General features: G+C 39.0%; 1 protein-coding gene across 1 annotated transcript in view; it reads right to left on the bottom strand.

Annotated features, from left to right (window-relative positions):
- Slc9c1 (solute carrier family 9 member C1) overlaps positions 1 to 25,379 on the bottom strand; it is a 68,563-nt gene that overhangs the window by 17,820 nt on the left and 25,364 nt on the right. The window contains exons 14-21 of the mRNA XM_031364001.1: positions 17,493 to 17,590; positions 15,410 to 15,529; positions 12,644 to 12,839; positions 10,642 to 10,827; positions 9,268 to 9,417; positions 7,851 to 7,902; positions 6,373 to 6,521; positions 1,326 to 1,451 (exon numbers count right to left, since the gene is read on the bottom strand). Coding sequence (XP_031219861.1) covers positions 1,326 to 1,451; positions 6,373 to 6,521; positions 7,851 to 7,902; positions 9,268 to 9,417; positions 10,642 to 10,827; positions 12,644 to 12,839; positions 15,410 to 15,529; positions 17,493 to 17,590 — 1,077 coding nt within the window. The remainder of the gene's footprint in view (positions 1 to 1,325; positions 1,452 to 6,372; positions 6,522 to 7,850; positions 7,903 to 9,267; positions 9,418 to 10,641; positions 10,828 to 12,643; positions 12,840 to 15,409; positions 15,530 to 17,492; positions 17,591 to 25,379) is intronic.

Genomic DNA, 25,379 nt, shown 5'->3' with positions numbered 1-25,379 from the left:
CTATTAAAGTTTTATACATTTAAATCAAATACTCAGTATATTTAAGAAATTGTGTTGGTTGCAATTTTTTGGTAGAAAAGGGGATTATAAATGCACACAGGGTAATTTGGAGATCGAGAAATAAAAGTTTGTAACTGAATTTCATACACGTATGAAGAAAAATAATCTAGAAATAAGAACAGGGGCTGAAGAAATGGCTCAGCAGATAAGAGCACCAATTGTTCTTCCAGAGGTCCTGAGTTCAAATCCCAACAACCACATGGTGGCTCACAACCACCCATAATGAGATCTGACACCCTCTTCTGGTACTTATGTATAATAATAAACAAATCTTAAAAAAAAGAAAAATATTAAAAAATAAGAAATAAGAACAGAGTGGGTGAATGAAAATGCTTCTTCATCTAGGTGAAAAGTTTCAGGTAGACGGGATGAATGGCATGTTCATGACTTGGGCACTCTAAAATGTAGGTATATAACAATCTGTTCTTAATACTTAAGGGGAAGCTTAAGCTTGCCTTGAACAAGCAATGAAAAGAATACCGTTAAAACATGCTAGGCCTATTGATTTATTCATTTTGAAGTCAATCAATGAGAATGATGGGGTGGGTATTCAAAGGATGAATGAAGCCAAGGTCTGGTTGCTCATGTTTTTAATATGACATGTAGGAAACTCAGGCAAGGTAAGTGAGACTTAGAAGCCAGCTTGCAATACATAGCAATGTTCTTTCTCAGGAACCAGGACAATAAAAACAAAAGGGAGAGAAAGAAATGGGAAGTATGAATGAGCTAAATAGTGGGGGCAAAGATGTAAAACTATTTGCAGTATAATATACATAATAGCACATGAGTATCTGCATATTGGGAACAGTGGTAGCATATTTCTTATATCAAACCAAAGACAACACAATGGTATTCTGGTGAGAAATTATCCCAAGGACCTACATCTCTGACTACGTCTGGTAGTTTGCAGAAGTGCAACAAGTAAGGATAGGCTGAAAAGGGTCTAGGACCAGTGGGCATTTCCAAGAAATCACACAGAATCCACAGATTAATGAAGTGGGAAGAGGGTTTAGTGTGGATCGCATCATCAATAGTTCAGCATACACAAAATAAAGGGCATATGGCATGTGGGAAACAGAAGCTGAAGGTGGGGAGGCAGGTGGGAGGCAGTTTCTACTAGGGCTGTGAGTTGTACTCAAAGAGATGTTGATTATAGCCTATAGATAGCAAGGCACAATTACAGAGTTTTAAGTAGTGGTCAAATCCTGTTTTCACAGTTATTTGGTAGTGCATTTAAAGGCAATATTAGGAGTTGAAATTTTTACCTGAATAAAGGTTATGGCTTCAGGATCTTCACTAAGCCATGGGATATTGTTTGGGGCTTCTTCAACATTAAATGGCTGGATAACAGACAGCAGATCAAGTACCTCGATCTTTTTGGCCATGATTAACTAGAAGCACAATATTTAAGAAAGAAGGTGAACCAAAGTGTAAACAGAATGAAGAGAAGAAAAAGGAGGAGGAGGGGAAGAAGGAGGAGGAGGAGGAGGAGGAGGAAGCTGAGCAGCAGCAGCAGGAGCAGCAGGAGCAGCAGCAGCAGCAGCAGCAGCAGGAGCAACAGCAGCAGCAGCAGCAGGAGCAGCAGCAACAGCATTCTACTGTACTGTGTTACTTAGGCCTCTGCTCTGGAGTGCATTGCAGACCCAAGCCACAGCATGTAACATTTTCCTGTTCTGGATTGTGGTGCTTTGAGTGACAAATGTTCCCTAGAGGCTCGAGTTTGGGGATGGTTTAAGAGGTGTAGCCCTCCTGGATGAAGAATGTCACTAGTTAGATTAGAGAGCTTCTAGCCTGGCCCATATCAATTTGTTTCTCTGCTTTGTGTTTGAGGTTGCGGATGCAATCTCTCTACTTCTTCTACCTACTGCCTGTGACACCAGCTCCAGGGGATCCAATCCACAATACCACTTCCTCTCAATTTCATGACTTCTTTAACTAACATACATACATACATACATTCATATATACATACATACATACATATACCTACAAATGTGCAAACATCCACATTTATATCCTTTATTTTCTGGTCTGCTGAGTCCATTTGGGCATAGGATACCCTCTCAGGCATGTATTTTCAAAGCTGAGTTTCTGATTTGCCATCTATGATAGCTGAGCTGGTTTGCCTTAGCTCTCTAATATTTAAATTTAGTTTATCATTCCTTGATAGAGCATTAATAGTGGTTTTTTTTTTTTTGCATAAGATTGGTTTTGATTTTCTTAGTTCTGTTTTTCTTCGTTTATTTTATGACAGGGTCTTATGTACTCTGGCCTAGCCTCTAATCCACATGTACCCAAAGAATATCCTGAACTCCTGATCCTCCTGACTCTGCTTCTAAAGAGCTTCCATTATAGGCATACCCTACCATAGTCAGCTGTTTTTCTTTTAATGTGTGTAATTAACATATTTATAGTACAAGTATTGAATTCAAGGTTTTGTTTATGGCAGGCAAGTACTGTACCACTGAACTTCAACCTTATCTTTCTCAAATTCTAGTTTTGTAAGATTTATTTTTAATTTTAATTACATGTTTGTGTATTTATATATGTGTGTATGGGAGTGTATGCATGTGTGTGTACTGATGTATGTGTATTATGTGTGTATGTATGTGTGTGGGGTGTATGTATGTGTGTGTATTGATGTATGTGCATGTATGTATATATGTATGTGTGTTTGTGTGTGTGTGTGTACTGAGTAAGTGCATGCTCAGAGGTTAGAAGAGGATGTGAGACCTCCCAGAGCTGGAGTTACAGGCTGTAGTGAACTGCATGGGTACTGAGAATGAACCTGGGTCCTCTACAAGAGCAATGTCATCAAAGATGAATCATCCTTTTGGCAGAGGTGGGGGTCCACCCTCTCAGAGGAGAAGGGGAGAGGGGGATGGGAAAAGGGCTGTGTGTATGTGTGTGTGTGTGTGTATGTATGTTGGGGGGAAGACCTGGAGGAGGGGAGGCAGCGATTGAGATATAAAGTAAATAAATAAATTAATCAATGGAAAAAATGTCTCAGGGCATGAAAAATAAGTTCAAATTAGGAGAGAAAGAGAGAGAAAGATGAGGCGATCTCTCCAACCACAGTTTCTATTTCATTTTCTTTTCTTTTTTCCTTTTTTGCCTTCTTTCCTTCCTTTATTTTTCTTTCTTCCTTCCCTTCTTTCTTCCCTTCATTCTTCCTTTATTCCTTTCTCTCCTCTTCCTCCTTCTGCTCCTTCTTTTTTGAGTCAAAGTCTCACTATATAGCCCTGGCAGGCCTCATAATATGTATTCTTTGATTAGTAGAGATGTTAAGTATCTCTTTAAAATAGCCACTGAAAAGTATCCTTTTTATATTGCTCCCTGTTTCAGATCTACTCTTCATTCTGTAGGAGTCTCTGCCCTGTCTAACCATTTATGGGAACACTTTGTGTGGGAATAGCTTTGTGTGAAAACACCTCTCACATCTGAAAACTGAACTTTTGCTGGACCTTGCATTTAAGTTAGTAATATACCTTGAGGCCAGGTAAGCCATGTACTCAATCTATACTGAGTAGTCAGCCTGTATAAGTTTAACCTGCCTTTGAGAAAACAATGTAATCAACCTTAAAAAGACTTGCATTTTCCATGCAGTCAGTTTTATAACCAAAGCTAAACATAAGGTTCACTCTTAAGTTATACACTCATCCATGCCCCTGACATAAAATAACTTAGGTACATTATAGTAATCATTTGCTAAAAGCAGTCAATATATTGAAAGCAACCTTAAAGAAAACAAATGTCCACCTACATGCTGGAAGCAGCATGTGGCTATAGCTTGATAACAGCTATTTGTGGCTTTGGAATGTATTCTGGTCAATAGGACTCAGAAGGTAAATTTTTCCCTCACAAAGTCTGATCAAAAAAAAAATGATTAAGAGATGCCTCATTCCTTTCTCATGGTGTTTTTTCTTTCCAATCAATACATACAGAGAAAGGTCTATTAGGGACAGACAACAGGATGAGATAGAAGACACAGGGAGAGAAGTGGAGAATTCAAATTTCAGCTCCCTCCTTGTCTAAGCTACTAAGTGACTCATTTCTTTGGAGATAGCTCTGACACATTCTGGAAACTATTTCCATCATTATTTAGTGGGTTTTTTCAGCTACAAATGTTATCTTCCATTTTGTGCTTTGTCTGCTACGCTACTTCCTCATAGTACACTTCAATGTGTGAAGTTTTACAGTTGATGTGGTATGATCTATGTAACTTAAACAAAAATATGGACTTTGCAATGAATACTTTAGCAAGGTTTTTCATCATAAAGAATAAAAAAAATTCTGTAAGTAGCATTATAGTAATTTTAGAGTTTCAGAGTTATTTTCCTATAAGTCTTGAATCATTTGTTGAATGATTTCTTCCAAATTTTCAGTATCAGTTTGACATTAGAATACTGTATATTTAGGCCTGTTGCTGGACTTAAATATGTTCTACCCCTCACTTCCCCCAATTTTTACTGTAATTTTGCAATATTTTGTTATTGTAGCATGTCTCAACATCTAAAGTAATAGATAGCCTGTCAAATTTTCCAAAATCTTCTTGTGCTAAGGTATGAGTTTACATAGAGTAAGTTTGCTGTGTTGGCTGTTTTTGAACACTGCTCTGTGGTGGCATTAACAAACCACATCTATACTGTGTGGTCTTCAGCATTGGCTGTAGTTCTTCATTTTGCAATGTTCTATGTAAATTGCACAGTGTTTGTGACTGGGTTATTTTCCTTAGCATAGAGTCTTCCATGTTCATTCACCCATGGCCAGCATTTCTTTCTTCATTAAGAGTGAGGATATTCAATTCTATACATATGGTACATATCATATCATCGTTCAACTGTATATGTGGCAGATACTGTGAATAATGTTTCTGTAAACACAGATATGGAAATCTCTTAAAGACTTGGGTGTTTTCTACCTTAGAGTGTATATCAAAGAACTGCTAGACAAAATAACAACACAAATGTGTTGTGAGAACTTCACTAGTCTTTCCCACAGAGGCCATACAAGTTTACATTCCCAACAATGGTGCACAGGGATTCCATTTTCTCTATTTGCTGACTGACGTGTATTTTCTGCTTCCCTGATTCTGTGTGATGGGAAAATGTGATGTCATTTCTGTTCATTTCTGTTTGTTGTCTCATTTGTTGTCATTTTGGTTTCACCAGGCATTAGTGACAGTAGGCAAATTTCTACATGTTTATTGGGCCATTTCGATGTCTTTTGGGAGGAAAATACCTTTTCAGATCCATTCTCATTTTAAAAATCTGGTTTGAGTCAGGCAGTGGTGGCACACTCTTTTAATCCCAGCACTTGGAAGGCAGAGGCAGGTGGATTTCTGAGTTCAAGGCCAGCCTGGTCTACAGAGTGAGTTCCAGGACAGCCAGAGCTATACAGAGAAACCCTGTCTCAAAACAACAACAACAACAACAACAACAACAAATCGGGTTTGACTATTTTTTAGAAATTTTCTTTATGTATCAATATCTTAAAATGTATAGATTGGAAATATTCCCTCTCATTCTGTGGATAAGTTTTTTTAGTATGTGATAATTTAATGCACATTTTAAGGTGCTCTTTCTGTCTTTCCTTCTTCCTATTTCTATATGTGTTTTAGGCATTAGTTCCAAGAAGTCAGCCTAGGTAGTGATGGACTTTTAGACCTATGTTTTCTTCTTTCATTTTATGGTCTTAGATTTTATTTTTAGGCCATGGATGCATTTTGAATTATTTTATCTGCCTGGTTTTAGGTAAAGGTCCAACTTCCTTATTTTCTAAAAATAGCCTATGGTTTGATCATGTTAGTTTTAGCCTTTCTGCTCATCTCTGCCTTTCATTTGGAGAGCTTAGTATAAATTTAAGGTAAGTTTCTATAAATATTTGTCTCTTAAATTTTCTATCTATACCTCACGTCCTCCCAACACCCCAAAAAATTTGCTTCTGCTATTCTGACATGGTTTGTTTTGTTTGTTTTGTTTTCTTTTGTTTTGTTTTGTTTTCCTATTTGTCTTTTTAAAACACTTATAATTCTTTTGGTCCTACCTTATTATGCTATTTTTGTTCTGTCTAGCTTTGTTTTTATAGGGAAGCCCTTGGGTTCTTTTTCTTTCCGTGTACCTTCTTTGGAAGCTTTTGGTGACTGTCATGAGCATGTTTAACATCGAGAAGTTCCAACAGTCTGGTGTGAGTTTGCACATGCTTCACGTTCACAGAGCACAAAGGAGCTGAGACCTCTAATATCTCGGTCTCATCCTTTCAGTGGTTTACGTCACAAATCTACATGCTTACTCTGAGAATGCACAGTCTCACCTTGTTAATCTCCATGCCTTCCACCTTGTGTATGATTCCTTTGGACCTGAAAGCCTTGACAATTTCTCTGGCCATATTGAGCATGACATTAATCTCCTCCTTGGTTTTCATAGTGACAGCGATTTCTGGATGATCATACTCTAAGTAGCCTGAAGAACAGTGCAATATTTTCAGGTAAAATGAGAAGATTCAGGTAAAATGAGAATTGTGCTAACTATTCCCCTCTAAGTCCAAAGCGTGCAACTTTCACCCCGGGGGCTAGCATCCCACTAGCAAGCCTGCTGTCATCACCGGTAGTGATGAGACTATCCTTTTCTTAGATAACTAACACTCACACTTGTGCTGAGCCTACAGAAAAGAGATGGAAAGCCCTGCCCTTAAACTAATGGTTGCACTAGTCCAATCGCTGGGCCTTGGAAGCATGCTTGGGGCTGTATGTCCGGTATTCACCATCCATTTTCTTGTTCGGTTCAAAACAGGATCTTTGAGTATTTACTACATGGTTCAACTAGGGTTTCCAATTAAGTCTTTCTGGGTCATTTTCCTCCTGCTCTCTTGGCGAATCTAGAAGACACATACATATGTGTCTTTTGTTTATGTTTTCTGAATTCCTAGATGCCCAGTTAAGCCTCCCCCCACTCACACTGGACATGTGGGTTTTCCCTTGATCATGATTGCCTCTCTGCCCTGTGATTATTTGCCACACAGCTCACTCAAGCTCCGCTCCTGGGCTCTCTGGGTTCTTCTGCTGCCAGCCACTTCCTGCCAAGCCCTGTTTTCACATGTGAGTCCTATGCTATCATGCTGTTGGTTCTATTCAGGATTTTCCCTATACAAGAAGTACAGCCTGGTATGACTCAGCTGTGATGCTCTTGCCAGGTGGGCATTGACCCCTCTGAACTCCTCAGAGAGACCTTGGGGCTCTATTCTGATTTCAACCCATAAGTCATGAGTCTCTGTGGCAATATTCTTTGCGTCACTCATGATGGCACAAGCTATATCTGGTTTGGAAGAAAGGGAAATTAATCAACCCACAAATGATATACAGAATCTTAGTGTAGAAACATGGATTGTTTGAACACACATTAAAAATCTGTATTGTTCTAGGCAGAGAGAAAGTGTGATGAGGCAATACTATACTGATACATTTACTTATATGTTATATAACTTTACACTAATATTATATAGCATAGAAAACACAGTCGTGTTGTTTGTTTAAGTTTACCATTTTACTACTAAGAGTTAGGTTTTTGGGGGTTGGAGCCTAAGGACATTTGCTGATCTTGAAGAATACCATGGTTCAGCTCCCAGAAACCACACGGAGGCTCACAACTATCTGACTCCAGTTCCAAGGGAGTCTAACCTGTTTCTGGCCTCTTGCAGAACTGCATGCACATAGTACACAGACCATGGCTTTCCTGACATTGTCATAATCATAAGAGATGGTTAAGTTGTATATTTAGAGTGAAGGTACCTACCTAGCTCTTTCATACCATGTTCCATATTCTTCATTACCCGTTTTAACAGGATCTATAGAACAAAAAAAAATATTATCTTCATTGGAAAAATAAACCATTACAAATGAGTTTTGCATTTGTACCTGATTTTTAAGCTAATCTGATAACTTTATTCAGAAGGATAAGGGAGGTCATGGAGAGAGATCTCAGCTGTTAAGAGCTCTTGCAGCTCTTGCAGAGGGCCTGGGTTCTCAGAACCCACGAAGCAGCTTCATCTGCTCCTAAGTCTGGTTCCAGGGGACCTGGCGCCCTCTTCTGGCCTCAGTGAGTAACAGGCATCTACATTGTACACAGTCATACATACATGCAAAACACTCATGCACATAAAATTAAAATAAGTATTTTTATGCAGAATGGAGAATGTTTTAAGGATCAGAATTGAATTCAGGCAGCGAGTTTTCAAATTAGGGACATAGGGGTGGTTCTCAATCTTAAACATACAGATCATTTGACCAAAGTACGAGAATTGAAATTGTAACAAAAAAATTGTTGATATTTTGGAGACCCAAATCCTTTGTGTCTTCTCCTTTGCCTTCTCAAATCTTATTGCTAGGTATTTAGTCATGAGAGATTATAAGAAAGCTTAGGAAAACTGGCTTATACTTTCAGGTAGTCGAGAAAAAAAATGCTGTTCTATCATGCATTTGATGTGTAATATTTTTGCTATGTTTCTGGCATGTGTAACTTGGCATTCGAGTATTACAAATTGCATTGCAAGGAAGACAAGTTTGAATTCTACCTAGCTAGCTACATATCACCTAAATAGTACAAACAGCAATCTGCTTCAAGCGGAATAAGAAGTAAACTCTAGGATTTAGATCTGAGAGCTCTTTGCCACTCATCAGACAAGGGAGTGTGGGCATGATCGAATGAATCTCACTTGATCCCATCTCTCATCTACACAATGAGAACACAAGACTGGACACATGTAGATAACTGCTGGTGTTTTAAATCCTCTCTGTCTGTCAGACCACTGGCTTCTATTTTCTTTAGTTTTTATTTGGATCAAAACCAAAAAAAAAAAGAAAAGAAAAAAAGAAAAGAAAGAAATGGAGCTTTGGGGCACGGTGAGGAAACTCTGTTCAACACCATGGCCACTGCTCCTCACTTCACACTAGTTCCTGGCTAATTCCAGAGCCTGCATTAAGAGAGGGTTGAACCCTTTGCATGGATGCAAAGGCGCCCCCCCCCCCCAAGAAGCTCCTAGTGTACTAATATGGCACTATCATTTGCAGACTTTCTAGTTAAATAAGATAAGTGATGTAGCAAGCCAGGAATCAGAGACTATCCCTCCATATGGACTCAGGAGAGGATTCGTGTCAGCAATGAGGTTATAAAGCGAGTGAAGGTTTCTCCTCATGTCCAGGTTTGCTCTCACCTGTTTAGTCTGTTTGGAGCTTGCAATCTGATCAATTATATTCAGTACGTCCATTTCCCCTTGGACATAGCCTTTCAGTATAGCATACCGAAAGGATATCTGCTGGCTCATCCTTTTGTCTATTATTTGCAGCAGTTTTGGTGTTACGAGCTAAGAAAAAAAGAACTATTATTAAACATTACCTGTGTAGTTCTTGTTTATACTTAGCTTACTTTGCCTAATTGCTTTCTCTGCTTTGTGATAGTGCAAGCCCTTAGCTTTTGCTCTGTCTCCCTCCTGCAACAGACTCTTGTCCCCCTGAAAGCCAAATACATTCTTTCTTTTCTACGCCACCTTGGTGGTAGCGCTTTATCAAAGCTATAGGAAAATAACCAGCATGTTATTATTTTGCAGCCATTCTGCTCCATGACACTGGGAGGTATAGATCCTTATGCCACTTCCCTTCTTGAAGCATGCTTCAAAAGACTAAAGATTACATCTAGCTTCTCTTCCTACTCACAAGGTCTACCTTTCGACATGAACATTCAGAGTTCTCTGAATATATTTCCAAAGTTGACTTAGACCCGAATTCCTTATCCCTTTAGTAGACTCTGTATACTCCATATTAGAAAGAAAGTACTGTAGGCTTTGGAATACTGTAGACTTGGTGTCCTTAGATTAAATTGTGTGCTAGTGTTATTTATTGTCCTGCAGAATACCACAAAAGTATATACCGATGATTGACTGTAGACCTGGTTGGTTTAGGTCTTAGTCTCCAAAGCATTTCTAAGAATATGTAAGACCTAAGAGTCTATGACTGTGTCTCTGCCCACACATCCTCTTCTGAGGTATCATGGAACAACTTTCCAATCACTTATGCAATCATATAAGAAGTAAGTAGCTGCCATCATTTGTGGTAAAGCAACATTGATTAGGCAAGTATTTTTTGATACCATGATTATGTAACACCGAATTTATGAAATATGAAATGTCTTTATTTTAGTTTTTGACCTGTGTGGCTATATGCATTTGACCTTGTCCATATGGATGCTCCGTGTGGTGATTTGTTTTGATGAGTTTCATCTAGGTAAACTGTACAAAGAAGCATTACTTACAATGCACTTGTAGCTATGTAAATGTGGATTTTCAAGCACTCTGCACTAAAAAGGAAAGTCGCGATGAGTGCCTATAGTTCTACAACCTAAACTGATTTATAATATGAGTATATGAAACATAAAATGTTAAAACTTGATTTGTTAGAGGTGGCTAAATGGCTTAAACATCAGCCGGCCAGAAAATGTTTTCCCTGAACTTGTTGAGCTGGTTTTAACTGACACTCCCTGACTCCAAGCTGACAGAAGAAGCCGAAGCCATGTGTCCTTCCTTACTCCTTACCTTCAAGATGCGCAGTATACGAAGGAGTCGAACCACGTTCATGAAGACCACAGTCTCAGTTAAGTCAAAATTGTAACTAATGGAGTCTGTTTCGATAAGTATTATATCTAGGATACCGACTAAGGTAATCCCGAGCTCAAACAGGAGCCAGGTGTGTGAAAAAAATTCCTTCCTCATTGCTGCCATCTGTTGATATGAAAAGAAATTACACTGTCATGTTTTCTGCTTTTCTTCCCTCCAACATATTTTGATTGACTCTTTGGGGTACAGTCCTATCATATTCACTTCCCAGTCCTTCTCTGTCCACCCCAAGTCCCACTGTCCTTGACACATTTCCCCAGCCAAAACAACAACAACAACAACAACAATAACCACCAACAAACAATTTGTGTTATCGTTGAGTGTATTCAAACTCTCAGTGGCCTGCTCCTTAAACATAGCTAAGGAACCATTGCTTAACTCCCTGAAAGGGAAACATTACCAGTTATCTTTTCCCTAACCTTCCTGGGACGCAGTATGTCAGAAATACTATCAGTAATACCACCTGCAGGCAAGCGAGCAGAGGACACTCAGGACATCACCCACTAGTGAAGGAAAACTGTCAAGTCTACTGATGTAGGCTTAATGATACAGCTCGGGTGTAGACGAAGGGTAGATTTATCAAATGGCACTGGAGTTTTCAATGGTCAGCAGTTGGAAGGCAAGACAAAGTCATATAAAATTATCCTGTATCAAGGTTCCTTAAATTTCAAACAGCCCTAAATGCCACAAGAATCCCAGGGTTTCTGTTTATATTAATTATATCAAATGTGTGATGCTAAGCAGTAAGGAAATCATATATATTGTGATTCAAACAGCCTAGAGTTTATCAGATTTAAAGGTTAAGTTGGTGTTAGGATGTCTTTTCTTCTCTCAATTTTGTTTTGTGATGATGTAAAATAAGTCATTTTTAATAACTTGAAAACTTAGGTAAATGTAAATATTTTATCAAAACTGCCTTGTCAAGTGCTCCAATTTTTTTTACTTCATTACACTTTAAAGCTAGCATCACATGTGGTATATGCTCAAATATGTCCATTTCAGAAAATCTTTTTGTACATTATGTTTTCAAACCATGCTTTCCTGTCTTAGAGTAGCTAGTGAACGCAAAACATACTCTGTGGGTTTTGTGTGCTCTTTGTTTTGTTTTGTTTTGTTTTTTTGTATTATTAAGTTTTTGTCTGATTTTCAGAAAGAGAGAGAGAGGGAGAGAGAGAGAAAGAGAGAGAGAGAGAGGAAAAGAGAGAAAGAGGAGGTAACTAGAATCTGGGAGGAGTTCAGGGAGGGTAAAGAATAAGATAAATGTTGCATGAAAAATATGTTAAAAGAACATGATCAATACAGTTTAAACCCACTCTGCATCTCTTTGACCTATATTATTTAAATTTTTATTTTGGCAAATACAGGCTCAGTGCCTAAAGCATCCATATTTTCTACTGTCACTGTCAATATTACTTTTAAAAATTAAGTTTGTGTGGGCTGGAGAGATGGCTCAGGACTAAGAACACTGACTGCACTTCCAGAGGTCCTGAGTTCAATTCCTAGCAACCACATGGTGACTCACAACCATCTGTAATGGGGTCCAACACCCTCTTCTGGTGTATCTAATGACAGCTACAGTATAGTTATATAAATAAATAAATAAATAAAAAGTTTGTGTGCTTTGAGAAGAGACAGAATTTCAAAATACTCTCTTAGAAAACTCCAACTAATGTTCAAATGGGGTCAGGGAATTTCCTTGTCTCCTATGACACTTTTTGTTATTTTTTTGTTTGCTTTGTTTTGTTTTTTCAAGACAGGGTTTCTCTGTGTAGCCCTGGCTGTCCTGGAACTCACTGTGTAGACCAGGCTGGCCTCAAACCCAGAAATCCACCTGCCTCTGCCTCCCAAGTGCTGGGATTAAAGGTGTGTGCCACCACTGCCCAGCCCCATGACACTTTTATATGCACAAATTTTAGATTACCTTAAGTAGAGCTTCTAGAATATAAAAGGCAAGAAAATAGTAGTTAGCACATTTTATCTCATTTTCATAGATGTCTTTTAGTCGGGAAATCCAACAGATTATCATAGGATATATGCTCATAAATACCACAAGGTATCCAGTATACTCAAATTCATTTGTGAAGACTATTTTATGGCATGCATGAAAAAACATGTATCTGAAAAAATAAAAAGGGAAGACACAATTTTAATCTAAAAAAAAATCATATGAATTCCTTTTTCTTATTTGGTCAGTTCTATTCCTACTTAACTGGAGCCAGGGAACTCTGCTGAATTTTAGGCTGTAACCTCACTAGTTAGGTGTCTGCATTCTTGATCAAATATGATGATTGGTAAGCTAACTGAATTTCAATGGAAATACCTTGTGTGGGAGGATAAAGTTGTTCCTAGAAGTTTTTAAATGAAAATGCCTGTGCCAAGGGCAGGATACTTCCCTATGAACTAATGTTCTTCAGGAATGTCCCTGAAGTGTCCCCCAACCCCACCCCAGGAAAAAAAATACATACACTTGCTACTGCCACTGGTTGCCTACCAACACTGCTTGACACAAATGCCTTGGTCATGAGATATAGAGAAATCAAGAGTTTCCTTCCTGCCAAGTTGCTAGCTCTCATAGTTTTAGAAGGTGGCATGGAGCTTCTGAGAAAAAAAAGATGTCATGACCAGTCTTGCTCAGCTGTGAAAACTGTGTGAAACAATGTTGTCTGGACTGACCAGATAAGATGAACCAACCAGTGCACCAGTGGTGAGGCTGTTTGGGGGCCAACCAATTGCTTTCTGATTGGATGAGGGAATTTATGTCTGGAATTGTCAACCTGGTCAAAAAGCCTGTGGATGGGGAGGTAGTAGGCCCTAGTGGGGAAACTATCACTATCATTGTGCAAAGTGAACATGACATACCCACCCAAACCTACTAAAGAGCCATGTTTATGTCCATAGATGGCTGCTACTGCTGTCAGCTGTAGTAGGAGAAACTCCCTTTGGCAATTTTACAGAGAATAGATGACTGTTAAATGTTCAGTCCTAAGGGAGCATCTACATCACCCTTTGTGAGGCTAAGGGGATATCATGGGAGAAGGGTCAGAGATAGTGGAAAGAGGAGTGTAGAAGACTGACTTCAGGTCTAACAGCTGCTGTACCCCTGAACTCACATCAGCTGCCACTGCATAAGGTCTGCAGAAGACTAAGATGACTAAGGCTATGAAGAAGTCAACATGCTGTAATGTCTGGAGTATAAGGTCACCTCTTTCCTGTGGATACATATGCAGCTAAGAGTCGATGGGAGAACAAGAGAAACACTTCTTCAGATTGGTCACGACTTGTAAGTAGTAGATCACAAGGCTTTCTAGCTACTGTGCAGACCCCCGCCACAAACCCTTGAAATCTTTCTCCTTTCACAGCTCCTGTAAGAACCAGGCTCTCCTGCCTCATACTTGGATTGGGCATTTCCAGATTGAAAAGAAAAAATGGAGAAGGATTGCAGACAGAACTGAGAATGTATTGACATTGACAAGGCAGGCCTGTTGTTTTTCCAGATACCCCCTTTCCCAGCTATATCCTTGGATCTTTTTAAATACCCACTTCATCCAGAAATATAAGTAAATAAAATAAATATAAGTCTCACTGGATGAGATTAGCCCATCATTGGGCCATTTTGGGGGAATAACATCTTTTTTCCTTTTTTCTCCCTCCTCTTGCACAGGGGCCTGAAAGAATTATCTTTTCTTCCTCTGATTGAGCTGAAACCTTAAAAAAAAAAAAGGCTAGGTGCAAGTATTCCTGTAAACAAATTCTTACTCATGTACCTGTGAATGAATTTCCACTCTGGCTCTAGCAAACAACTGCGCCAGCTAGTTTCCTGTCAATTTGACACAAGCTAGCTAGTGTCCTCTGGGAAGGAGAAATCTTAATTGATAAAATGCTCCTACCATAATTGGCCTGTGGACAATGTGTGGTGCATTGATTGTTGATTGATGGATGTGGAAGGACCCAGCCCAATGTGAGTGGTGTCACTCCTGGGCAGGTAGGTGAAACGGAGGTGTATAAAAAAGCAGGCAGAGCAAGGTACACTCCTCCTTGGCCTCAGAATCAATTTCTGCCTCCACATTCCTACCTTGAGTCTCTGCCCTGATTTTCCTGGATGATGTACTACAAGCTGTAAGATGAAATGAACCCTTTCTTCCTCAAGTTGGTTTTGATCATGGAGTTTCATTAAAGCAATAGAAATACCAACTAAGAAAACAACCCTAAGGAAACTTATTTTTGGTCACACACACAAAGACACACCTACATGCACATATACACCTAACATACACATATACATAAACACACATAAACACACACACACACACACACACAAAGACATGAACATAGGAGAGTAGTTACTTTAGAAGAGTTGGAGTGGGCAACAGGAGTGAATATTATGTGTATGAAAATGTCACAAGAAATACATTGTTATGTCTGATTGACATGGTAATTAAAAAGAGAGCACTTAGCACAGTACTAGAATGTTTGCCTAGCATACACAGCACCTTAAAAATACAAAACACCCCAGTCTCCAAAATACAAGAAAAATGTCACTCTTACATTTCCCCTTCTCTTAAGTATTTTTTGTATGTGTGTAAGAAATTAAATTATAAATACTTCAAAATGGTTCACAAGCTATTTAGATAATAATTTAAAACGAAACTAAAGTTACCATCACATTTCTGATTTCAGGATTGCTCACCTTGATGGAACCCCTTTATCTTTTTTAGTATTATACACCCAGTTGAGTAGTAATTTTCTAAGAAAGGAGAGGAGCTTTTTGCTTTCTGAATAATTCTTTATATTCTCAGGACTCATATATCTGAGAAAGAGAGAGAGAGAAGGAGAGTGAGAGAGAAAGAGACAGAGAGAGAGAGAGAATCATTAAATGTATTTTAAATATTTTGAGATAAGCCCATTGTAGTACCATCAGAATGTGGGAGGACTATTTTGTGTAATAATGACTGAACAGGACGTCTCATAGCATGGCTTGAATTGTAGGTACATCTCCGTGAAGTCAGGTTGTGAGAAACAACTTATTAAAGAGAGTTCAGATTATTGAGGATTACGAGTACCAGATGTCTTCAAAGCAACCATGGTTCAAATAGTTGACATCTAGGTTTTCATTGTAGATGCCACAATCTGCTTCAGCAATGAAGAAATGACCTCGGCAGCACGCTTGTTTATAGGGGTGAAATGGCTACGTCAGGCTGGGATCACTCAGTACATAAAGCATCTAGGCCACCTCACATGTTTCCCTTCAAGGAGAATGGTTGTATTTAAGTGACTACAAGAAGGCAGGCATGTTAACTTGAAGAGGTCGATGTCACAAAGGACTCAAAAGCATTTTGGTAGCACTTACCGGAAGCTGCTTATACATTTCTTTTAATTTTTGTTTTGGAGTAGCTCTGATCTGTAAGTGGTGTCTTGGTCTTACTTAGCCAGCACTCTTGATTTTATAAGGAACTTATTTTTACCCTCTCTCTGTGTTAGTTTGCTGTCAGCCCTCTGGGCAAGGGCTGCTTCTACCTTAACTGCTTCATTTAAAGGTAAGAGATCAAGGCTCCCCTGCCCCTCTGATGTTTTATTTTTCTCACTCTGCCTCTCACCAGGCCAACATAGTGATGAAGATTTTTAGAGTGGACATTCACTCAGTCATTTCAAAGCTTCCACTGTGCTCTGTATATCTCTCTTCTCAACAGAGAGCATTGTATTGTTCCAAAAAGATACATTTGCCCCGCTCCTTCAATTCTACAGAGGCCATCCACCCATTTGAAAGGCATGGATTTGGAGAACAAATGGAGACTCTTGTGTCATACATGGGTATATTTAAATATATGTTATGAAACCCAATTTTTAAATAACCCATGCTTTATCTTTCTTCCTTGACACATAAAGTGTTGTAATGATTTGCACAGATTGGCTGAAAATGAAAACTCTTGTGCTCTTGGGAGAAGTCTGTGCTTGGACTGCCACGAGTATTTACATGTGCTGTGCATGCCTTGTGCTATGGATGAGCCACAATCCTCTTCTGATATACAGCTTTTCTCTTTACTGTCTGGGCTACCACATGAAAATGGACACAAGGTCGGTACATCACATTTAGGACGTATGGGCACCAAAGCCCAGGCTTCTTTATGGGGTGGTGAGCCAAGAGTACATGTCAAAGCAGGATCTAGCAATGGCCTTGGCATCATTTTATCTGGATTTAAGTTTCTTCAGCATTCAGGGGATGTTGTAGGTTTGGGAGGTATGGCTGGGCTTTGGGTAGACACTTGGTCAACTTCATTGCAGTTTAACTGATCTCCTAAAACCAATTAGATAGTACATTTCCCTACCCAGAGTGACCTGAGGCTGCTCCCCACCACAGGAGCTTTGCTTAGATGACAGATCTAAGGAGATCAGTACCAGCTTACAAAGACGGTGCCAAGTGTTAACATTCGTGTTCTGGGAAGACCCATCTGCAGAGACTAAGGGACACTTGGCCCCTATGCAAGTGTTCAGAGAGGCTAAAAGGAAAAACAGTTTGCTACAGTTTAGCTCTGCATGGCGGGAAAGGAAAGAAAAGAGAAGATGCATCTTCTTTCAGGAGATGCTTGCCAAAATACAGCAGCCCAAAGGACTCAAGTTTGGGACATGCTAAGGAGGAGACCGAGTGTGGTGTGCAGAGCAGGGAGTAGTTTGTGCAAATGATACCAGACGAACAGGGGGTTATAGCACACAAGCACGAAAACTCCCACGCAGAGTGGCTTAGGGTAGAAGCCTTCTCCTGACAACATACTTACTCTCCCTTCTTCTCACCAAAGCTTCCGGCTGCGCCCACCAACACCTGCACTGCACTCTGGGACAGAATCTCATTCCTGTACTGTCGTTGGTAGCTCGCCTAAAAGAAGCGTTGATTAAAGTTAATATGTGCTGTGGGCACACAATGACAGCTTATTCCCTCCTTCATAGAAAAAAAAAATGCATGAAAAAGAAGGCAAAGTCCCTAAATGCTGCAGAAAGAATCTTTCTATAGCATTCAGGCCACCACGTTGCCACAGCATAGATCCCGAGCTTTGGGTGGAATAAGTCAACTGGAAGCTCTGGAACTGCTAGTCTTTGACCAGTTTTCCAAGAAATAGAGTTATATGAAAAATAACTTTGGGGTTGTTTCACGCTTTGTCCCCACTGTGAAACTTCCTTGTTAAGGGTGTTTAGAGATCCCGAAGGATTAAAACGATCTTGACTCATCTTTATTTAATTCCATTTTCCCAAATATTTCATAGCCCAACTCTGCTGCCTCCTGTTTATTAGACGAAACAATCGCCATTTTGCTGTTTACTGACGAGAGATCTACTAGTCTTCGGGGACTATGAGGCTGTGGGAATCTCCACTGGGTGTTATACCTAATAAAAGCGAGCCGCTCACAGCTAAGAATCACTGGATAGGACACATTTCTAAACTCGGATATGGAGTGTAATGGAAGGTTCCTGGATCTGTAGCAGGTGTTTTGTATACAAACCACAGCAATTTTATTCTTGGAGGGTACTAGAAAGAGAAATCCATGAACAACAACAACAAAAATTGAAGACATATCTAGAAAAAAATTCTGATAAAATTGAAAAGGTATAGTGAAAATAATTTATGATAAATTTGAAAACATATATGGAAAAATTCAGATAAAATGAAGGCAAATATTATAGAAAAAATTTGGGTAAAATTAAAGACATGTAGAAAAAAATTCCTGATGAAATTGATTATGCATATAGAAAAAAATTGTGATAAAATTGAAGACATATATAAATTTCTTATAAAATTGAAGACATATAGAATAAATTTCTGATAAAATTGAAGAATTATATAAAAATTCTGATAAAATTGAAGATATACAGAAAAAATATCAGATAATATTGAAGACTTATATAGAAGTTTGAGGTAAAATTGAAGATGTGTATAGAAGAAATTTCTGATAAAATTGAATGAACATATAGAAAAAATTTCTGATATAATTGAAGACATATATAGAAAAATTTCTAACAATATTGATGATGTATGTATACGAAATTTCCAGTAAAGGTGAAGATATATATAGAGAGAAATTCCTTATAAAATTGAAGACCTATATATAGAAAAATTTTTGGATAAAACTGAAAACAGGAGGGGAAGCTGAGGGGTTACAAAATTACTCTTGGGGCTGGGGATGACATTCTGAGGTTGAGAACTTGCCTCGCACACCAGGGCCCTAGGCTTAATTCCCAGCAGTAGTAAAGATGTGTCTATAGCAACACAAGTTCAGTAGAGCAGCAGTCTTCCCCATAAACACCATTAACATACAGGAAAAGGGCAAAATTAAAATAATATTCTCATTATCTCTAAACTTAAAAATAGTAATTTGTGGGGAAAAAGAACTGAGAAAATGGAAAATAATATGGATACCATTAAATCTTGGAAATGTTAACAGCAAAGTGGTTAGAGACTAGAAAAATGGGAAATTTTTAAATGATCATTTTCACTAAACAGAAAAATGAAGACAGTTGATTGTAGAAAGCAACTCTTATTGAATTAACTAGTCTATATATGTCTATATATGATTTCACTTCATGAGAAATCTAGTCCCCTCTTTGTTTGACAGGTGCAAAAGGCAGCATTTGCAAGATAATGTTAGTAGCTCAGACGAATCTGAATTTGAAGCATTGTTTCCATCAGCCTTACAACACACCACCATTCTGTAAGACTCTTGCTACACTGTACTTTCTTCTCTAATGTACAACTGTAGAACTGATGCTCTTTCAATTAACCAGAAGTAGTTGAGATCTGAATGACAAAGTTTTGAAGACTGAAAGAGGCCAGTTATTACTACTACCAGCCTAAGAATTTTGAGTACAGAAATAAAATTGGCCACGTTACAGGAACCATGCAAAGACAGCTAAGGTGAAGATCGGCTCTAACCGTGCGGAATGACCTGAGCAGAGTGAGCAACCTGTTGGGAAAAAAGAACATTTCTTTTTGAACAAAAACACAGAACAATATCAAAAAATGGGCATAATAACAGTAATCAGACATTTGAGGAAATATAATCCAGGGACAGATACATAGAAGAACTGCAGAGGTCATGCAGTCATCTTGAGTGTCTCCTTTTGCCCCTGGGGAGAGGAAAGGGTAAACAGATACAATTCCGAGTCACACACAATAGTAATAAAAACAAGACTCTTAGGAGAGTGGTCTGCATTTGTTTTTGAGGCTCTGGAATGCTGTTTTCTTGAAATAAAATAAATGGTAAATGACGTACATAATGGCCTTAAAAACATTCTAAACTCCAATGAAATAAAAATAAGTCTACAAACATCTGAGTGGAAAGTTATAATTAATTTCATAAATTTCAATTAAAATATACGTTACTCTGTTTTCATATAAACATGTCACTCACTAGGTGCATCTCTTGTATTTTAGGTCTAAGAAACCTTTTAAAATTAAATTATCAAGTTATTTTTCTACTTTGGGAACATGATCTATCAGGTCATGTCAAACTTGCTCCATAGGCTACACTGAGCTGTGTGCTACTGCTGCTATGAATATGACCCACCACAAACTAATAGACTTATTTAGAACATTAGGGTGGTGCATGTGTGTGTGTGAGTGTGTGTGTGTGTGTGTGTGTGTGTGTGTATGTGTGTGTGTAATTTGTTTGTAACTTGTTTGTATGGTACTCAAGTATGAAATCTATAGATGAACATATTATTTTGCAATGTCAAAGCTTGGGCACACATAACTACTAAATCATTGGGAGATAAATTATAAAGATATTTATGGTTGAAAATGTTGAAAATATCAATGGCAAATAAAATATCAACATTTTGAAGAATGTGTATTTAAGAAAGCATATTTGTAAAAAGCTGGCTATTTACAGAGCAACTATTTGCTCTGTAATAAAATTATTTTATTGTAATTATTTTAGGGAAAATATAAAATTAAATATTGAAAATTACAAAAAATAAATAAAATTTTTTGGACTGCTGAGCTAAATTAATCTTCGTGATCTCATCTCTTTGTACAGGGCTTCATATGCTATTTTTCTTCTTTAAAAATGAAATCAGAGGAAAAATGGCAAAAAAATATATATTAAAAACTAATCTATGGTAAGTTGCTCTTAATTAGAAGTTGGAAGCTAGGTAATTATTGATATTCACAGTTTTTATGATAAAGTTAGACATGGTTTTTCTTGTTTGTCTTGAAACAGGGTCTTACTATGTAAACCAGGCTGGCCTGGAACCCCGGGAGATTAGCTTGCTTTCACATCCACAGTGTTGGACAAAAGGCATGTGCCATCATGCCCAGAAAACTATTCTGGTTAAAGTCAGCTTAACTGGAAGAAAGAACAACAACAAACCATTGTGTATTTCCATACAAAAGAAGGAAGGACACCAGGGAGGGGAATGCAGGGAAATGAGAACAGAACAGCAAGAGCAATCCTAGACAGGAACAGACTTAAGACGCTCCGATAGCCTGACTGCTTTGTCTTATTAAACGTAGCCATTGTTCAGAGAGGTTTAAGTGAATAAGTATTGAGAATCAACTCTGCACCTCATGTTAGGCCATTCAGTAATCAACATACAGTATTAGATGTACTGATAAGTCACAATCTTTGGGATATTGCTACTTTATTAGATGTACCTGGGAAGGAAAATGAACTCTTATTTAAAAGTAAAATTTATTCTATTTTTTCTTCCTAGGGAGAGCCTTCCTTCTTTCCTGGATAATTATGGATGGATGAGGTTGGGTGAGAGGTTGACCAATGAGCAGGAAGATCAAATGGGGAGATAGAGGATGAGGTAGGGAAGGGGGAATTAGAGGGATGGAGAACTAAGACTAAGGGTCATTTGAGGGATTGTAAGGAAAGCTAATACAGTAGAAGGTTATATAGACATATAAAAGCATCTAAACAGAATCATCAAGAAACACAGGAGAGAAAGCGCCAACTAGAAATCTTTTTCTTCCAAAGGAAACCTCCAGTGCTTGGAATGTGTTACATCTAATTGAGTTGATGGCCAAATGGGGCAGCATGGAAATCTGCAAATAACCCATCCTACTGCCAGTGCTATTGGTTGATCTTTATAGCTAAAGACGACATTTACGTTAACTCATTGAACACAGGGAAGTAGAGAGAATTCCTATCTAGAGCCTTCACTTCTCCTGCCTAGGGTTCACATTTCTACGAGGTACTCTTCACACTACAGAGCAGAAAGCTCACCACCATCGCAGATGCTACCCATGTGATCTACGATGGTGACCTGCTCCCAAAAGAGGCTGGTGCAACCATGGCACACAGCTGTGGGAGTAACCAACCACTACCTTCTTAGACTTAGGGCTCATTCCACTCGATAGATCCCAACCTTAGCACTGCTTGGTTGACCAAAAATCTGAGACTGGATAGGCCACTGACCTAAGGGAAAACGAAGTGCTACTGTTCTGCTAAAGCAGTGGCTCTCAACCTTCCTAATGCTGCGACCCTTTAACACAGTTCCTCTTGTTGTGGTGACCCCCCCAACCATAAAATTATTTTTGTTGCTACTTCAAAACTCTAAATTTGCTACTGTTACAAATCGTAATGTAAATATCTGATATGCGATCCCTGTGAAAGGGTCATTTGATTCTCAAAGGGGTCTTGACCCACAGGTTGAGAACCACTGTGCTAAAGGAAATTACACACAAAATAACCCCCAGTGACCATAGATCAGTGTCTTGCTCCAGCCATCACCAGAGAAGCTTCCTTCTGAAGTAGATGCGAACATAGGCTAAGACCCACCGCAGGATAACTTTCACAGTGAGAAACCTTGGAATGCTCAGTCCTAGCAGGGGTGTGTCCATCAAATCTTTACCTTCAGGGCCCAGGGAACTCTGTGGGGAAAACAAGGAGAGATTCTAAGCGTCACTAGGGATGGAACAAACCGAGGAAAGAAGGCCTTCTAAATACTGCGGGACTGATGCACATAAGAAGTCCCGGAGACCGTGGCCGCACGCCTGGGACCTGTGAAGGTCTGAGCCAGATCAAGTCCCAGCACTGAGACAGAAGGTAGACACAGGCTCCCATCCCTAATCCACAAGCTATCCCCATTTGATAACCTCTTGAGAAGAAGAAATTAGTTTTCTCCAGCAGAGCCTCACTGGGTATACAAACCACGGGGAAGGGCAGGCCTCACTCCCAGCACTAGATGGCCAGCATAAAACAAGCCTTGTGCTATTCTGGGAGGATTTTTGTCTCATAATGCTTCGTCTATGCACTTTGTTTGTTTGTTTGATTTTTAACCTTACTGGCATTTTACTTATATACTATGTTTACCAGTTTTGTGCTTTTGTGGGCTTTCTTTGTGTGAGAATGTGACTCTGTTTTTATATGTTTCTTAGGCTTTTCTTTGGCTCTTTTATTTTGTTTGTTTTGCCCTATTCTGATTTATTATTATTATTATTATTATTATTATTATTATTATTATTATTATACATCTGCTTCTTTTTTAAAGAGAGATAGGAAGGACAGGTATCTCCTTCCTTCTATCTCATCTCCTCCTGGGGGTGAGAAGACGGGGGTGGATCTGTGGGGAGTCGGGGGAGGGAAGTTATAATAAGAATGCATTATATGAAAAAAATCTACTTTCAATAGAATTTTTTAAAATAAAATTTCGGGTGGTGGCGGCACATGCCTTTAATCCCAGTACTTGGGAGGCAGAGGCAGATGGATTTCTGAGTTCGAGGCCAGCTTGGTCTACAGAGTGAGTTCCAGGACAGCCAAGACTATACAGAAAAACCCTGTCTCAAAAAACCAAAAACAAAAAAAATAATAAATAAAAAAAGAATAAAATACAATTTAATAACACCGTGTAAAAGATGTGGTGGGTAGCTGTGGGACAGAAGAGCAATGGCAGAACCTGTGTGGTGAGCACACTTGGAGAAGCCAATCCATGTGGCAAAGTTGAGTGAACAATGGGCAGGCTAAAGTGTGTCTGTGCACGTGTAAGCAGGGTAAAGGCATCAAGGAGACACACAGCAGAGATGAGATGAGTGTGGAGGTGTGGGTTTCTAGGAGGCAGACGGTCTGAGGGTGACGTTTATTTAAGAGGGAAGTCGATGGCTGTGCTTCAGGTGATGGGGAAGGCTGAGCTGCGCATTTGGGAAAGCAGCATGAAAAGAGTCTGCTCTCCTGATTGCAAGAGAGTGCCTAGCCTATTCAGATAGATTTAGGTTGTACAGCTGTACAAGGGGCTGATTTGTCCACAATGTGGCTTTCAAACTCTAGCTTAAAGATTTTTCTATTACACTGAATGTTTCGATCTGGGGACTTCGGCAGAAAGACTAGAAAAGTGATTTTAGTTTTGTGAGCCCTGTAACGATACGTGGACTGCAGTTTCCATTCTTTTTTCAGAGTTAGAAACTAATTTCAAAGTCCCCTTTCTGAGTTCCTAATCAAAGCAAATGGTAAGTCATTATAGCTAAAAGAAGGCAAGCAGGGCTGGCCTGATTATCCAGGGTTAGGCCACCACCAGCCCTACTTGCCTTTTTTCGAAATCCCCTTCTGTTTGAAATTGTGGTCTGTCTGCTGCCTCTCCTATTCCAGTTTCCTTCTGACCCACATTTTTGCCCTCTTTTCTGCTGACATATATATTTGAGAAGGGGCACTTTCTCGTCTTTGCTTTAGAAGCTGCTAAGAGAGCCTTTCAGGGAAAAGGAAAAGCCCTGGTCTTTTCTCCATTTACCTTAGGGGCCAGGGCTCCCTGGAGCATCAGCATTCAGAGAGCGAATAAAAAAAGAGCTGGAAAAAAGAAACAACAAAACCAAACCAAAAACAACTGCAAACACTTCCCCACCTTCTCACCTAACTGTGAGACAGGGCAGTCTTGCCCTGCAGACAGTTACACTTAATCTGGTGTGACAAGTGTGAAGGCTGCAGGCGGGGATTCAGCACCTGGCAGCCATGTCATTCATTCGCTATGGACATGGCACTGATGCTTCAAAGCGCTTAGGTTGGAGTAAGTGGGGGCTTTCGAGAACATGTCTCATGTCCGCCTTGATTATTGCAGAAGAGAGAAAACCCAAAGCTTATAGACTGCCCATTTCCCAAGCAGGGTAAGGCGGCAGAAGGCTTAGAATCCTGAGTGGCTGCAATAGTTGAACACCACGAGTTGTCCTGCACATATGGAGAATGAATGTGGATGCTGACTCATAGCATGTGCTCATGATCCTGGCCTGGAGAGGAAGCTGAGACTAGGCCAAAATCAACTGCCTAGAATCTTGTTCATGGCTTCACTACAGAGCTTCTCTAATCCTTAACTGACATTTGAATACAAACACAATAGCCTCTAACTGCATTTATTAGAGAATTAGGTGGCAAGAACCTGGATTAGAATCAGAGATGGTAGTATTAAGGAACCACCTGTTTTACACAGCTGAAGGCTGCCATTTGCATCTGTGAAATTTCCAAAATAAATATCTTTATATATATAACAGATATGACATATGATATAAGATTATGTAATCTTACATAATCTTACATAATCTTATATCATGTCATATCTGTTATATATATAAACATATATATGATATATGATATGATTGTATCATATATTGCATATTGTACATTATATGTGAGTAATACATGTAATATATAGTACATGTAATATATAAATTTATAATATCTATAA

Source organism: Mastomys coucha, unplaced genomic scaffold, assembly GCF_008632895.1.
Source record: "Mastomys coucha isolate ucsf_1 unplaced genomic scaffold, UCSF_Mcou_1 pScaffold12, whole genome shotgun sequence".
Classification (NCBI taxonomy): Eukaryota; Metazoa; Chordata; class Mammalia; order Rodentia; family Muridae; genus Mastomys; species Mastomys coucha.
Note: the sequence above shows the minus strand (reverse complement) of the source record. Positions and strands in the feature narration are given on the sequence as shown.